The sequence below is a fragment of the Oryctolagus cuniculus genome, chromosome 1, assembly GCF_051225735.1.
Source record: "Oryctolagus cuniculus isolate XC-2025 breed Fujian yellow rabbit chromosome 1, ASM5122573v1, whole genome shotgun sequence".
NCBI classification, from domain to species: domain Eukaryota; kingdom Metazoa; phylum Chordata; class Mammalia; order Lagomorpha; family Leporidae; genus Oryctolagus; species Oryctolagus cuniculus.
Window position 1 is genome coordinate 109,519,811 of NC_142867.1, and position 13,160 is coordinate 109,532,970.

At 56.9% G+C, this 13,160-nt stretch overlaps 1 protein-coding gene across 2 annotated transcripts in view; it reads right to left on the reverse strand.

Annotated features, from left to right (window-relative positions):
- The window catches only part of DSCAML1 (DS cell adhesion molecule like 1), a 341,147-nt gene that overhangs the window by 81,617 nt on the left and 246,370 nt on the right, over positions 1 to 13,160 (reverse strand). Inside the window, exons 4-7 of one of the 2 annotated variants that reach the window (XM_002708369.5) lie at positions 12,990 to 13,136; positions 6,190 to 6,468; positions 3,175 to 3,450; positions 43 to 339 (exon numbers count right to left, since the gene is read on the reverse strand). In XM_002708369.5, the coding sequence (XP_002708415.3) occupies positions 43 to 339; positions 3,175 to 3,450; positions 6,190 to 6,468; positions 12,990 to 13,136 (999 nt within the window). Of the gene's footprint in view, positions 1 to 42; positions 340 to 3,174; positions 3,451 to 6,189; positions 6,469 to 12,989; positions 13,137 to 13,160 lie in introns of those variants that run through there. The other variant, XM_089313095.1, reaches the window with a different exon arrangement.

Genomic DNA, 13,160 nt, shown 5'->3' on the forward strand with positions numbered 1-13,160 from the left:
GAACTCAAAAGCCTATTCTGATATTTAAATGTAGACAGGCACCTCTTACGTTTATTCGCGCCTGATATTCAGCACTGCCCACCGAGTTCCGCGCTGCGCACCGGTACACGCCCCCGTCGCGGATCTGGGGGCCCGTGACGTTCATGTGGCTGATGGTGGTGCCGTCCGACATGGTGTACTGGTTGGTGCGGTGGCTTCCGTCCCGCACAATGGGCTCGTCGTCCAGGGCCCAGGTGACGGTGGGGGGCGGGGCGCCCTTGGCCGCACACATCAGCGAGAACTGCTCCCCGGGGTTGACCACCTTCTCACTGAAGGACGAGATGATGCGGGGCGTGCCGTCTGCAGGGAGCGAGGAGCCCCCTTCAGGGTCACCGAGCCATGGAGACACCGTCCCACTGGGCCACCCACCCGGGAGGGGGAGCAGGGAGACAGCCGCCATTAACAGCGAAGAAGTATCACGTGCAACCTTTCCTTTGCAACCCACAGGCCCAGGTTACTACTGTCCACAGGAGACTCCAGCCTTGGGATCTGCCCTTAGCGCCGAATCTTGGGCGAGTGATTTAGCCTCTCCCTGCCTCCACGGCGGCTGCAGGCAGAGGAGGGGGATACTAACTACACTCACCAATGCTTATTGTGGGGATGGAGTGAATCAATGCATTTCAGAGGCTCAGTGTGGCACTTATAGGGACTTAATAAACGTTAGTGCCTCTCCACAGTTCCTTTTCCACCTCTGTCTCCTCCCTAAATGAGTAAAGACACAGAGGCTCAGAAATGACTTGGGCAGACCCATAAGGGAACTTCAAAAGTTTGTGGAAAAATCTAATTAAATGATAACATTATTTTGGTGCAATTTTTTTAAGAGACTATGCATAGTTTTTAAATAATGTCTTCCATGAACTTTTTGATGACCCCTTGTGTTTATGATTTCAAGAAATTTTGCACCAAAATAAATCTTTTAATTCCACCTGTCCGTGAACTTCTGGAGGTTCCCTACAAGTGGAGCAGCAGGGCCCTGCGGAGTGGTCCCAGTCTCTCTGGAAGTGATCATGCCAGTAGGAAAGGGTGGGTGTTGGAGCCCTGTTAGCAAAACACCTTAAGTTTAAGGCATTAAAATGCAAGTTTCAGAGGCCAGCATTGGGAGCAACAATTAAGACACTTGCATCCCATATTGTTGTGTCTCGGTTCAAGTCCCTGAGCTGCTCCCGACTCCAGCTTCCTGCTAATGTGCACCTTGGGAAGTGGCAGCATATGGCTCAAGTCATTGGCTCCCTGCCACCTGTGAGCAACCCAGATTGAGTCATGGATTCCTGGCCTCAGCCTGGCCCAGTCAGTGGTATTGTAGGCATTTGGGGAGTGAAATAGTGGATGGGACACCTCTGTCTCTGTCTCAGCCTTTCAAAGAATAATCATAATAAAAAAGCAAATTGTCCAGACACACCCAAAGGCAGAGGTGGGGAGCCTAGGGCTGGGCCTTGAGTCTTGGTTAACAGAATAATCTTGGGCAAGACAATTAACCTCCTTGCCCAGCTTCCTCATGTGGGATGTGGTGATGTAATTACCAGTCCTGGCCAGCCCGCATAAGATCCTTGCAAAGGATTAAAAATGGGCATCAGGCACTTTAAGAAGTCACAAAGAAAAGAAAGTGACCCCTGTGTAATATGGTGCTCCTCACAGTCCACCTGCACTCACACTACCCAAGACTCTGCTGTTTCTCCATCTCTCAGGGACAAAGCCCAGCAGAGTCTGGAGCTTGACAGAACCCGGGAGGGCCCTTGGGGTCACGTGGTCCCAGCCCCTCCTCTGCTTCCCTCCCCTTCCCCACTCTCAGTCCCTGTCATCGGGCTCATTCCCATGTGCCAGTCAATGCCGCCCATCCTCCAAGGTCTCGGTCATTCCACCAAGGACAGGTGGGTGAAGGCTGGGGAAGGGCTGACTGGGGCCTCCTGGGATAAGAGGAGTGCATGCTGGGCTGGTGCACCGGCTTGCTGGGCAGAGAGACCGGGGATACAGCACAAGGAGGGCTCAGTCCCCTGAGGAACCACGGGCTGGACAGAGGGACCTTTTTGTTGCAAGAGTGAAAAGTTCTTGGAAGGAACAGGATTGTGGATTTTTCCGGGGTTGGGGGGTATGTGTAAGACAGCTCTAAAGAAAGAGCTTGGGGAGCTGGCGCTGTGGTGTAGCAGGTAAAGCTGCCACCTGTTGTGCTGGCATCCCATATGGGCGCTGGTTCGAGTCTTGGCTGCTCCACTTCCGATCCAGCTCTCTGCTATGGCCTGGGAAAGCAGCAGAAGATGGCTCAAGTGCTTGGGCCCCTACACCCGCATGGGAAACTGCGAGGAGGCTCCTGGCTTCAGATTGGCACAGCGCCAGCTATTCTGGCTATTTGGGGAGTGAACCAGCAGATGGAAGACCTCTCTCTTTCTCTCCTCTTTCTGCCTCTGCTCCTCTATAACTCTGCCTTTCAAATAAATAGATAAATAAATATTTTTAAAATAAGTTTTTTTTAAAGAGAGAATCAGGGAACTTGCTGGGAAGGGTGGGGCTTCTGCCAGCACCCACTGCACCTCTGAGCAAATGAGGGCGAGGAGCTGCCCCCGGGGTGATGGCAGCCCGGCAGGCTGGACTTTCATTCTCACCCTCCTCCTGCCTGGGCAACTTGTGCAGCAAACAGCCTGAACGACTCTACACAGAGGTGCTGGGCGAGGAACCCTGCGTGGTGCAGCTTTAAAGGGAAAGAGAAGCAGGTGGAAACCCGGGCCCCTGGTAACAACCAGAGCCTCCTGCGAAGATCCAACGCTCAGAGCCTCCTGGCACTCTGGGCTCTGGGAGACCAAAAACCTTTCCCACCCCAAGTCCCCTTTAGTGGTGAGGTTCTAGGTATGTGGGTGAGCCGAGGCAATGCACTGGGAAGGTGAAGAGGCTTGATCAGACCCCTGGGATCTTGGCCAAGTGATGGTCGCCACAGTTCCCTCAACTGTGAAACAGGTCACAAAACAGCAAAGGCACTGCACACGGAGGAGCCAGGGAGATTGTGCACCTGCCTGGAGAGCAGGGAGCGCCGGCCCAGCTGCCACGGGGCTTCCCCGCTAGGAGGTGGCAGCAGACAGCTGGGATCGGGTGACCCCGCCCCGCCCTGCCCCGCCCTCCGCCTGGAGTCCCGCTGTCCCCGCCTACCCTCCAGCACGATGATGGCGAAGTCCTGGGCGGTCTGGGCCTTGCGGGTGGCGAAGCACTGGTAGGCCCCAGAGTGGCTCTTCTGGGCCGAGGCGATGAGCAGGGTCTCGTTGCCGAGCCCGCGGATGGAGATGGCCTCGTCCGGCAGCACCAGCTCCGTGTTGCGGTACCAGCGGATGGCGAACTCCGGCGAGCCGCTGAGCGAGCAGGACAGGATGACCGTGCTGCCGATGCCGGTCTTCAGCTTCTTTGGTGTCAGGGTCACGTGAAGCGGCTCTGGGCAGAGTGGGGGAGAGAAACAGAACTTACTGCGGGGAGAGGGTACGTGTGTGGGTGGGGGTGGGGAGGCAGTGGCCATAAAAGGCCTGGGTTCTGCAGCCTCCCCTGCTTCCCCCACTCCTGTCCTCTGCCCTGCGGCCACTTTCCTGCCCCCAGATGCAGCAGCACCAACAACTCCGTGTGGCACTCAAGGCCTCTGGGACATGGCTCCCCTTCTGCTGTCACCCAAGCCCACAGTCTGGAGCGTCAGGGACCTGCCTGCCTGCCCTGGGCTGCTTCCGGCTCCAGGGCCTCTGCCTAACCCCTACTCATCCTTCACACCGACCTCCCAGGTCACCTCCTCCAAGAAGTCTTCCTGGACACCACTCTGCCTTCCAGCCAGCTGAGTTAGGGATCCGTCCTCCAGCCCTACTGTGCACAGCTAGTCCTGCCCTGACCACACTGTCTTTTCATCACCTCTTTTGTGTGTCTCCCTCTGGACTTGGAGCTGCTTGAAAGCAGGGTGACATCTCTCAGTTTTATGTCACTACCAGGACCCAAGCCAAGTTTATTGATGGTGATTGTTAACTGCCCTGAGCTGGCCTCTCTCCCTGTTCTCCATGGGCTGAGGGCTCTGTACAGGGGACTCCTGTTCTGGGAGCTCAGGACCCCAAGGAGGCAGCCTGCAGGAGAGGGGGAGACTGCAGGCCCACGTGGGTTGGGTGCAGCCAAAGCAGACATGACTTCACCCTCGGCTCTCCCTGTCTGCTCCCCCAGAGCCTCTGTCCAGTGCCCAGGAAACGTCAGTGTACAAAGAGGCAGGTGGCTTCCTGCTTATCCCGGTCACCAGCCAGCGATCCCAGGGCTCTGCCAGCCTCTGTCTCTGTCTCCTTGCAGCCTCTGCATGGGCTTGGTGGCAAAATGGGGGTGGGTGTGGAATATGGAGAAGCAAGGCTTTTCTTCCCATGAGCCTGGCAGAAGGGCTGCGGGTGAGGCTGGGAGACAGAGAACAGCTATTTGCTTTCCCTTGAACCTGCCCATCCAGCTGAGCCCGCTGTGGGCTGGGGCGCTGAGGAGTGGAGGAGAATCAAGGACCTCCATGTACAGGGGCAGTGTGGGTGTGCACACATCTGGAGGTGGTTACTTATTGCACACCTGTGGGAGTATACTCGGATACGGTGAAGGGACCAACCTGTACATGTGTATGGGCACCACAGATGTGTGCGTGTGTGTGTGGAGGGACATAGGCATGTGCATTTTTGGCATATGTGTGTGTGTGTGTGTGCACGCACGTGTATGTGTCGGCCTGCCTGCAGGCACAGGGGCAGGAGCTGTGGACACTGCATTTACCTGGAGTCAGGTTTGCAAGTTTCCAAGGATTTGGAGGTATGCACCCTCCTGACCCATTTCCTGAGCCTGTGTATGTGTGTGTGTGTGTGTGTGTGTAGGAGGGTGGGCAAGGAGGAGACAGAAATGTTAGACTGAACTTTTCCAGACGGTGCTTAGGGCAAGAAGGGAGCCTACTGTGCTGCCCAGAGTTTGCTCAGACCCGAGGCAGGTGTGCCCCAGCCCCCGAGGTAGGGCCCTCAGCATTTACTGGGCATCTGAGTCGTGCTTGGCCACCTCACGGCATTTCTTGGAGCTCACTCACTCTTCCAGGTTTCTGGTGACTTGGGGTGCGGAGGCCCTCTGCCTGGCACTGTGGAGAAACACGGGCAATTGTGCAGACCTCCTTGACCCGGGGGAGGACACTGGGCCCAGACTGGGCTCAGCGATCAGACACCAGGCCTGGGAGGCCCCGGGCAGCCACTGCTGTGGGTCTCTGGGCCTCCCCAGGGGCTGCAGGCCTGCAGCTCCTAGCTGATGAGATGGGTGGCGAGCTGGGACAGAGCTGCCTAGGCCAAGCTTCAAGGCACGGTGATCCTCCTGCTGGGTGGCTTCCTGCTGCTGCCCCGGAAAGAGTGACCCTCACGACACTGTCAGATGCCACGTTCAGGGGCTCAGGCTACTGCTGCCCCTGTGAGGCGTGGGATTCCCCAGGCGCCTCCACTGTCAGCCCCACTGCAGCCCAGAGAGCAGGGAAGTCCGGGTGCCAGAGCTGGAGGGAGCTGCTTCATTCTCCAGGTGGGGGGAACCTGAGGTCGGGTTCTGCACGAAGAGGTGGGGGTGAGTGGGCCGAGGGGTGACCCCGGGTCTCTCCAGTTCTCATCTAGGCTTCTTTGCCCGCCTGGGGGCTCCCTGGCCCCTGGGGCTCTGTGCTGGGGGGGAGGGGAGGAACAGGAAAGGGCAGAGCCGAGGCCCGGCTGATACAGAGAGGGAGGCTGACTGCGTTGTTTATAGCCCGTGTCTGATCCGATGGGTCACTGCCTCCACCAATCATCGTTACGTGGTCTGAATGTCATGCTAGGATGGGGCCATATGTCTTGTCGAAAGGATTCGCATCAGCACTGCTTCCCCGACTGCAGACACCGCCTCCCCCAGCCAGCCAAGAAGCCTTGCCCCAAAGTGAGCTCCTAGCACCACCCTCGTCGTCCCAGTTAACCCTAGTGACCTCCGGCTGGGATCACTGTCCCCTTTCACAGAGGACACTGAGCTGGTGGCCATGGGCAGGACCAGGGGCATTGCCAGAGCACCCAGCTACCGTCCACAGCCTGGATAATCCCCGGAGCAGGTGCGGCTGCCAGCCCAGCCCTCCCAGTCCACATTTCGGGCCCCTCAAATGTTCCTGGGACTGCCTACGAGGTTCTCCCTACTCACCGATGACTGTAAGGACGCCTGTAGCCTCTGCCGAACCAAAGGTATTGGTGACCTCACAGATGTAAGTGCCACTGTCCTCGGTCCGCAGGTCATTGATGGTCAGCCCGGTGATGCGCTTGGTCCAGCGGCTGTCGGCTGGGAGTGGCCGGCCGTCCTTGAGCCAGCGGATGGCAGGGATGGGGTAGCCCGAGGCAGCACAGGGCAGCTCCACGGTGTGGCCGGCCCACACTTCTTGGGAGTGGAAGCCGTCCAGGATGGTGGGGATGGACTCGGCAGGGTCTGGAAGACAGAGAGTGTTGGCAGCCCTTGGCCAGGCCCCAGGTGGGTCAAGCTGGGGCTGGGGCAGGAAGGGTGACAGAAGCCTGCTGCCCACTGGTGCCTGCAGGGAGCGGGTCTCGGCGTGGCTCCAAGTGAGTGTTGGGGTGGTGGGGGGCTCTGTCTCCTGCACTGAGGCCATGCAGAGTCCCTGAGGACCACATTTAGTAGCAGGGGCCAGGAGGGGCAGAGAACGTGTTGGCATTCAGGCTAGAATGATAGACGGGGAGATGGAAGAGGAAGAAACAGAAGATGGGGCAGAGAGGGAGGGGTGGGCGTGAGAGCTGTCTAAACACAGAGTCCCTGCAGTCTGGCCAGCCAGGAGCCGGGATGGCCAGGAGAATCCTGACGTCCAGGTTCACAGTTCTTGATCAGGCTCTGTCTGGGCTTCACCCTGGGCTGGAAGAGCCCCTGTCCCCCTGCCCTTACCCTGTCTTCCCCTGTGGGTGCCCTGGACAGGCTCAGAGGCCACAGCACTTCCACTAGAAGGGCTCAGGCACTCAGGCTTTTCCCTTCTGCAGAACCCCCCCCCCCCCGCCCCGCACTCCTCACACTCCCTATGACGTTCCTGTGTTCTGCATTCCCAAACCAGTGGCCCTGAGACCCCAGGCCCCAAACTACGGGAGACCACGGCCCCTTGGAGATCAGTTCCCGTGTGTGGTACCCATGCCATTTATTTTTATTTATTTGAAAAGTAGAGTGATAGAAAGAAAGGGAGGGAGAGAGGGAGAAAGGAAGAGAGGGAAGGAGAGAAAGGCATTGTCTATCTGCTAGTTCACTCCCTGAAAGGCTGCAATGGTTGAGTTTGGGTCAGGTTGAAGCCAGGAGCCTGGAATTCCATCTGGGTCTCTCACATGGGTGGCAGGGGCCCATGTACCTGGGTCATCTTCTACTGCTTTCCCAGCAGGGACTAGATCAGAAGGGGAGCAGCTGGGACTCACAGTGGGGCTGCGATACGAGATGCCGGTGGCTGCTTAACCCCGCTGTGCCATTTCTGGGAGGATGTCCCGGCTGCTGTCCAGTCTTGCTCTCCCTCTTCAGCCTCCCTGTCCCTGGCTTTTCTGCTCCTGGGAGACCTCCCCCAACTTTTAAACTTCCACAGGCCCCCTTTACCTGCATGCAATAGGACCTGATTCCAGGGCTGCTGGGATCTGGCCTGAGCACTCCGGGCCTGCCCAGCCTCTCTCAGTCCCACCCCCACATCTGCAGGCCTCCACCATGGAGCACAGGGTCCGCCCACAGCAGGCGATCAGCTCCCATTCAGCGTTCACTGACCATTGTCAGCGTCCCCACCTCTGGGTGCCCCCCGGCCACCTTTGCCTCCCACAGCTCCTCTCATTCTATTTCCAACCATCCAAGCGGCATCCCTCCCCTGGTTTAAAGGAAAGTGTTTAAAGGGCTTTTTTTTTTTTTTCTTTTTGAACAGGGACCATGAGCACATGGCAAAGCTTTAGAAAGTCTAGAAGAACCTGCAGGGAGAGGGTGTGTCCCTACACCCCTGCCGCCAGCCAGCCTATTGCCTCCCTGTCCCACTACCCAGCAGCAGTCAGTGCAAGCCATGTGTCCCTCTGTCCCGACACAGCGGGCCCTTGAGGCAGTGTGCAGCCAGGGCTGTACCTCCTGGGCCTGGCCAGGGCTGGTGAACCCTCAGCAGCCGAGGGCATGGGGTGGGCCTGTGGCCTGATTTTTCTGGGTAAAACCCACATGGCAGAACTTGAAGACCTGGCTTCAAGACCACCCTGGAGGGCAGCAAAGCAGGCTGCCAAGATCAGAGAGGGGCCAGGGGCCTGCCCAGGATCACGGGGCATAGCTAAGATCAGAAGCCTGCTTGTTTAGGAAGTAGGATCCGAGGTGGAATCATCTGAAATCCTCAACTTGGCCTGGGAGTGAATGGAGGGGGCCTCCTGACCCATGGGCTCTTTTTATCACTCGTGGGCACTTCCTGTGCCTCTGCTTGTCTGCCCTCGAGAGGGCTGGGTTGTGGAGCTTCCCTCCAGGGGAAAGACCTTCAAGAACATTCTCTGCCCACCCCCGGGGGGGCTCTTCAGGAGGTGGTTGTGGGTGGAGAAGGAGCCGGGGTTCTGCTTCGTCACTGAAAGCCAGGTGACCTTGGACGAGTCTAGTGACCTCTCAGACCCAGGCGTGTGGCGGCAGTGATAACACGGCCTCCAGGTCTCACGAGGCTGTTGTGGGCAACTCAGGGCGAAATGTGGGTCACAGCGCTTTCCAGAAGCTTCCTCGAGAGGGAGATGTGCAGGGCAATCACTTCGTCCCTCTCCGACTCTGTGGCCTCTTCCCTCAGCGCCCAGCCCGACGGGAAAGGCTGGGATGAACAAAAACCTGGTGCCAGGGAAGAATTACTCAATGTGACACTTAATTGATGCAAAATACACAAATTCTGTGGCACTCCGCAGAATTTACAAGCGAGGGGCGGCTGGAGGAAGGGGCGGGGGGAGGGAATTAATCACCGAGGCTCAGGCGTGAAATTAAATTCTGAGGGAGAGAAACCTCTTTCATTACTGTGAGCAGAAGTAAAACGCTGTGGCGTGTACACGGCACAGCCCCGGGGGACTGGGTGCTGCCAGCGCTGGCGTGGGGCTGGGGGAGACAGATGGCCCCGCCTGAGGAGTCGCCGAGGGTTGTGCCCTGGGGCAGGGCTGGGCCGGGCCGCAGGTCCAAGGCACCCAGGGCTTAGGACAGAGCTTCTGCACCTGACTCTGTTCTTGGGAATGGGGTGGTGGGTGGGGGTGCGGGCGTGGCCTGAGCCTGCAGTAAGTGCTAGGTAAACTCACAGGCACTGTATGTAGAGAATCCTTACGATGGGCTTGAATTTGGGTGGTGGGGGGTTCCAATTACTCTTGCAACTGCCTCTTCTCACTTAGAAAACATGGGAAAATTGAAAACGGCCTCCCCACCCTCTTTGGAAATGTGGAAGGGATCATCGTTATAGCCCAGCAGCCGCCAAACAGCGGTAAAGACCGCTCCGGCAGCAAGGGCAGCAGCTGCCTGTCCGGGGCTCCCTGCAGGTCTGAACCAGCTGTGCTTTTTATCTACAGAATCAGGTTTTGTTTTCACTCCATTTTGTCGCTCCCACTTTAACAGATCCAGAAGCTTTTCCTTCGATGCCAGGTTGCACAGCCAGGAAGCGGTGAGGCTGACAGAAGCTCCGGCCAGATTCCTAAACACTCTTTAACAGTGTGTCCCATCACCAACTCCCTGCCGCCCTGCTCCCACCGTAGCTAGCACTAAGTGGGCACTGAAGACGTGAGCACAGGGTGGCTCCTGCCACCACCATCTCCAACACATGGTCCCAAGCATCATCTCACCCACCCCTCTCCCTAGTGAGCTGGGGTACCCACAGCCCCTATGGCCCTGGCTACTAGACCCTGGGGCATCTCAGGGGATGCTGACCCACACCGTGGGGAGGGTGGGGCGGGGAGCCTGGGGCGCTGGCTCCCCACCACAATTCCCTTCTGCACTGCCTCTCTGGTATCAGTTGCATTTTTGCCGAGACAAGCAGCTTGCCGACAAGCAGCCTTGCCACATCACATCACATCACATCAGGGCCCGCGTCACTGCACGCCTCCCTCCCCTCGCCCCGCCTCCCTCCGTTCTGTCCCCAGGGCTCCCTCCTCCTCCCTTCTCCTAGGTCTTCCTTTGTCTCTCGGTTCTGTTTTCCCCTCCTGTGTCTCTCTGCCTCTCTCCTCCCATCCCTCAGGGTACATTCCAGCCTCACTCCCATTTCTCAGATGGGGCTTTAGCTGGTGCCGGTTCCTCCCACTCTCCTCCACTGGCCCTTTTCCTCACAGCTGCTGGGGGCTGGAAAGGAAGGGAAGGGTGGCAGGTTCTCCAGTTTTGAGAATCGTGCTCTAGGGGTGGGCATTGAACCAAGCCCTTGAGATGCCCACAGCCCATACCAGAGCATCTGGGTTCCACTCCCAACTCCAGTTTCCTGTGAATGTGGACCTCGGGAGGCAGTGGGGATGGCTCAGGTACTCGGGGTCCTGCCGCCATCTGGGAGACCCAGATTAAGCCCCCAGCTCCCTTTTGGGAGAATCAGCTTGTTGTCTCTGTCTCTCCACCTCTCAAATACATACATACATAAATTTTAAAAGGATGCCTTTTTGTTACAGTTGGACAGGAGGAAGACTTGTATAGTAGAGTGACTATAGTTAATGAGATTGTACATTTATTTTTTTTTTAAAAGCTAGAAGGCAGGACTTAAAGAAATGCTGGCTGTTTGAGGAGAGAGCTCGCTTACCCTGATGTAAACAACGTGGATGGATATACGTGCATTGAAACATCACCTGGTACTCCATAAATACATGCAATTTTTATGTATTGGTTAACATTGTTTTTACAAATGTCTTTTTTTGAGGAACTCCCCTGAAATTCCCCCTGGAAGCTGGAGGTCGGCCTGAGTGGTTAGAGAATGGAGGGGTTGGCCTGTCGCTGGGGTGGGGGTGGGGAGATGGAGCAGCTCTGCAGAAGGCGGGGTCTCGGCGCCCTTCCCACATTGTGGGAGAAGCATGCAAATAAGATGCAAAACAGCCTCTAAACAAGTCCCAGCACATTTGGGAACGGGACTGCAGATTCCAAAGCTAAGTCACAAAGACAGCGCCCGCACAGGGCAGCCCGATGTCTCCGCATGTGACAGCGGTTTCCCTTGGCCTCGATAATGCCGTAAATATTTACTTAGCGCCAACTGTGTGCCAGGCGCGGAAGACATGGAGTGAGTCGGGGAGCACGGTCCTTGTCCTCCCAGCTCCTGCTGTCCTGTTTTTTGCCTCCGAATGTGTAAGGCAAAGGAGGCCCCTGAGAGAGTGACACTGGGGTGGCTCTCACCAAACCACAGAATGCCAGGGGCAGACAGGATCCAGGGCAGGCACTCAGACCAGCTCCTATCCCAGAGGCCTGGCCGGGGGGGGGGGGGTGCCCTGTGTGATGACGGGGGGAGGGGTCTCATCCCCGAAGCCCCCTGTTCTCACTATTAGATCATCCTGCTTCCAAAAGCACTCCCATCTCAGATTTGCAACCTGCAGGCTGTGATCCATTAGGAGGTGGTAAAACCCCTTTGGGAAGTTGAGATCAGCATTTGGGAAAATGAAAATAAGGTAAAACAGAACAGAAATATCAGTGTGTGTTGCCCGGGTTATAATACAGTCGTCTGCTTGGGGATTGCTATCAAAAAAGGTTTGGAGACCAGGAAGCTGGAGGGGAGCCGCATGCCTGCTTTTCCTCTCTGGGATTACGGCTTGGGGTGGGCACCCAGCCAGCGCCGTGGGGTGGGGAGGGCTGTGGCTAGGAGGAGCCCAGGGCCAAGGGGCCCAGAGTTTGCATTCTGGCCGCTGTGTCTCCCCTGCAAGTCGCTTGGTTTCCACAAGCTGTGGTTTTCTCACCTGTTCAATTAGGGAGAACAGCACCTCACAGGGCTGCCACGGCGCCTAGCAGCCAGCCAATGAGGGAACTCCGAGGTCCACAAGGCCACCCAGCAAATACCAGCTTCCATCCCTCCCAGGAAGCTACAATAATAGCCCTTCAGAAATGAACTGTTTACAGTTATATTCTTCAGGGCTGGTGCTGTGGCACAGCGGGTCAAACCACCGCCCACAATGCCGGCATCCCATATAAGCCCTGGTTTGCATCCTGGCTGCTCCACTTTCTTCTTCGATTTTTTCAAGATTTATTTATTTATTTACTTAAGAGGCAGAGTTACAGACAGAGGGAGACACACACACAAAGATCTTCCATCTACTGGTTCACTCCCCAGACGGCAGCAATGGACAGGGCTGGGTCAGGCTGAAGCCAGGAACCTGGAGCTTCATCCGGGTCTCTTATGTGGGTGCGGGGGCCCAAGTACCTGTGCCATCCTCCGCTGCTTTCCCAGGCATTTTAGCAGAAAGCTGAATCTGAAGTGGAGTCAGATGGAGTTCCTGACTCCTGTGTTTGGCCCTGGCCCAGCCTGGGCCATTGGGACCATTTGGGGGATGAACCAGAGGGCGCAAGTTCTCTCTGGCTTTCTCTGTCTCTCCCCCCATCCTTCTGTAACTCTGCGTTTCAAATAAACAGAATAAATCTTAAAACATTATAATCTGCCTGCTCTGCAATGTCAGGAGGTGGCCTACAACTGGAGAGACACATGTACTCAGGGGTAAAATAGAATTGTGCAGAAACTCAGACCGCAGGAGATGCAAACGCCCTGACTTGTAGGTGAACAGTCCCTGCGAACATCGATTTTGTCTATGAGCTTCCTGACGGGGAAGGCAAGGAAAGGAACAGGAGGGTGGGCTGCACACCCCCACTGCTGGATAGATGGAAACGTGCTGGTTCTCCAGGGGAGCACAGACCCCCCACCCAAACTGGATAAGGTCTCCCCCAGTGCTTTCTGTAGCTGGCCTCTTTCATCTCCTTCTTGAGCACACAGGGGACTTCTCGATTGTTGATGGGATGAGCCCGTGGCCTCCCTCCCCAGCCCCCCGGCCTACCTGTCACAGAGAGGCGGGCCCCGTTGCTCTGTCGGGTCTCCCCGCTGTACTTGTGCTTGGTGATGCAGCGGTAGGTGGACAGCGCGTCCTCCTTCTGCAGGTCCGAGATGTACAGCCCGCCGTGGGAAGTAATAAAAAACCTGTTTTCTGGAGACACAATCAGGACAGAGT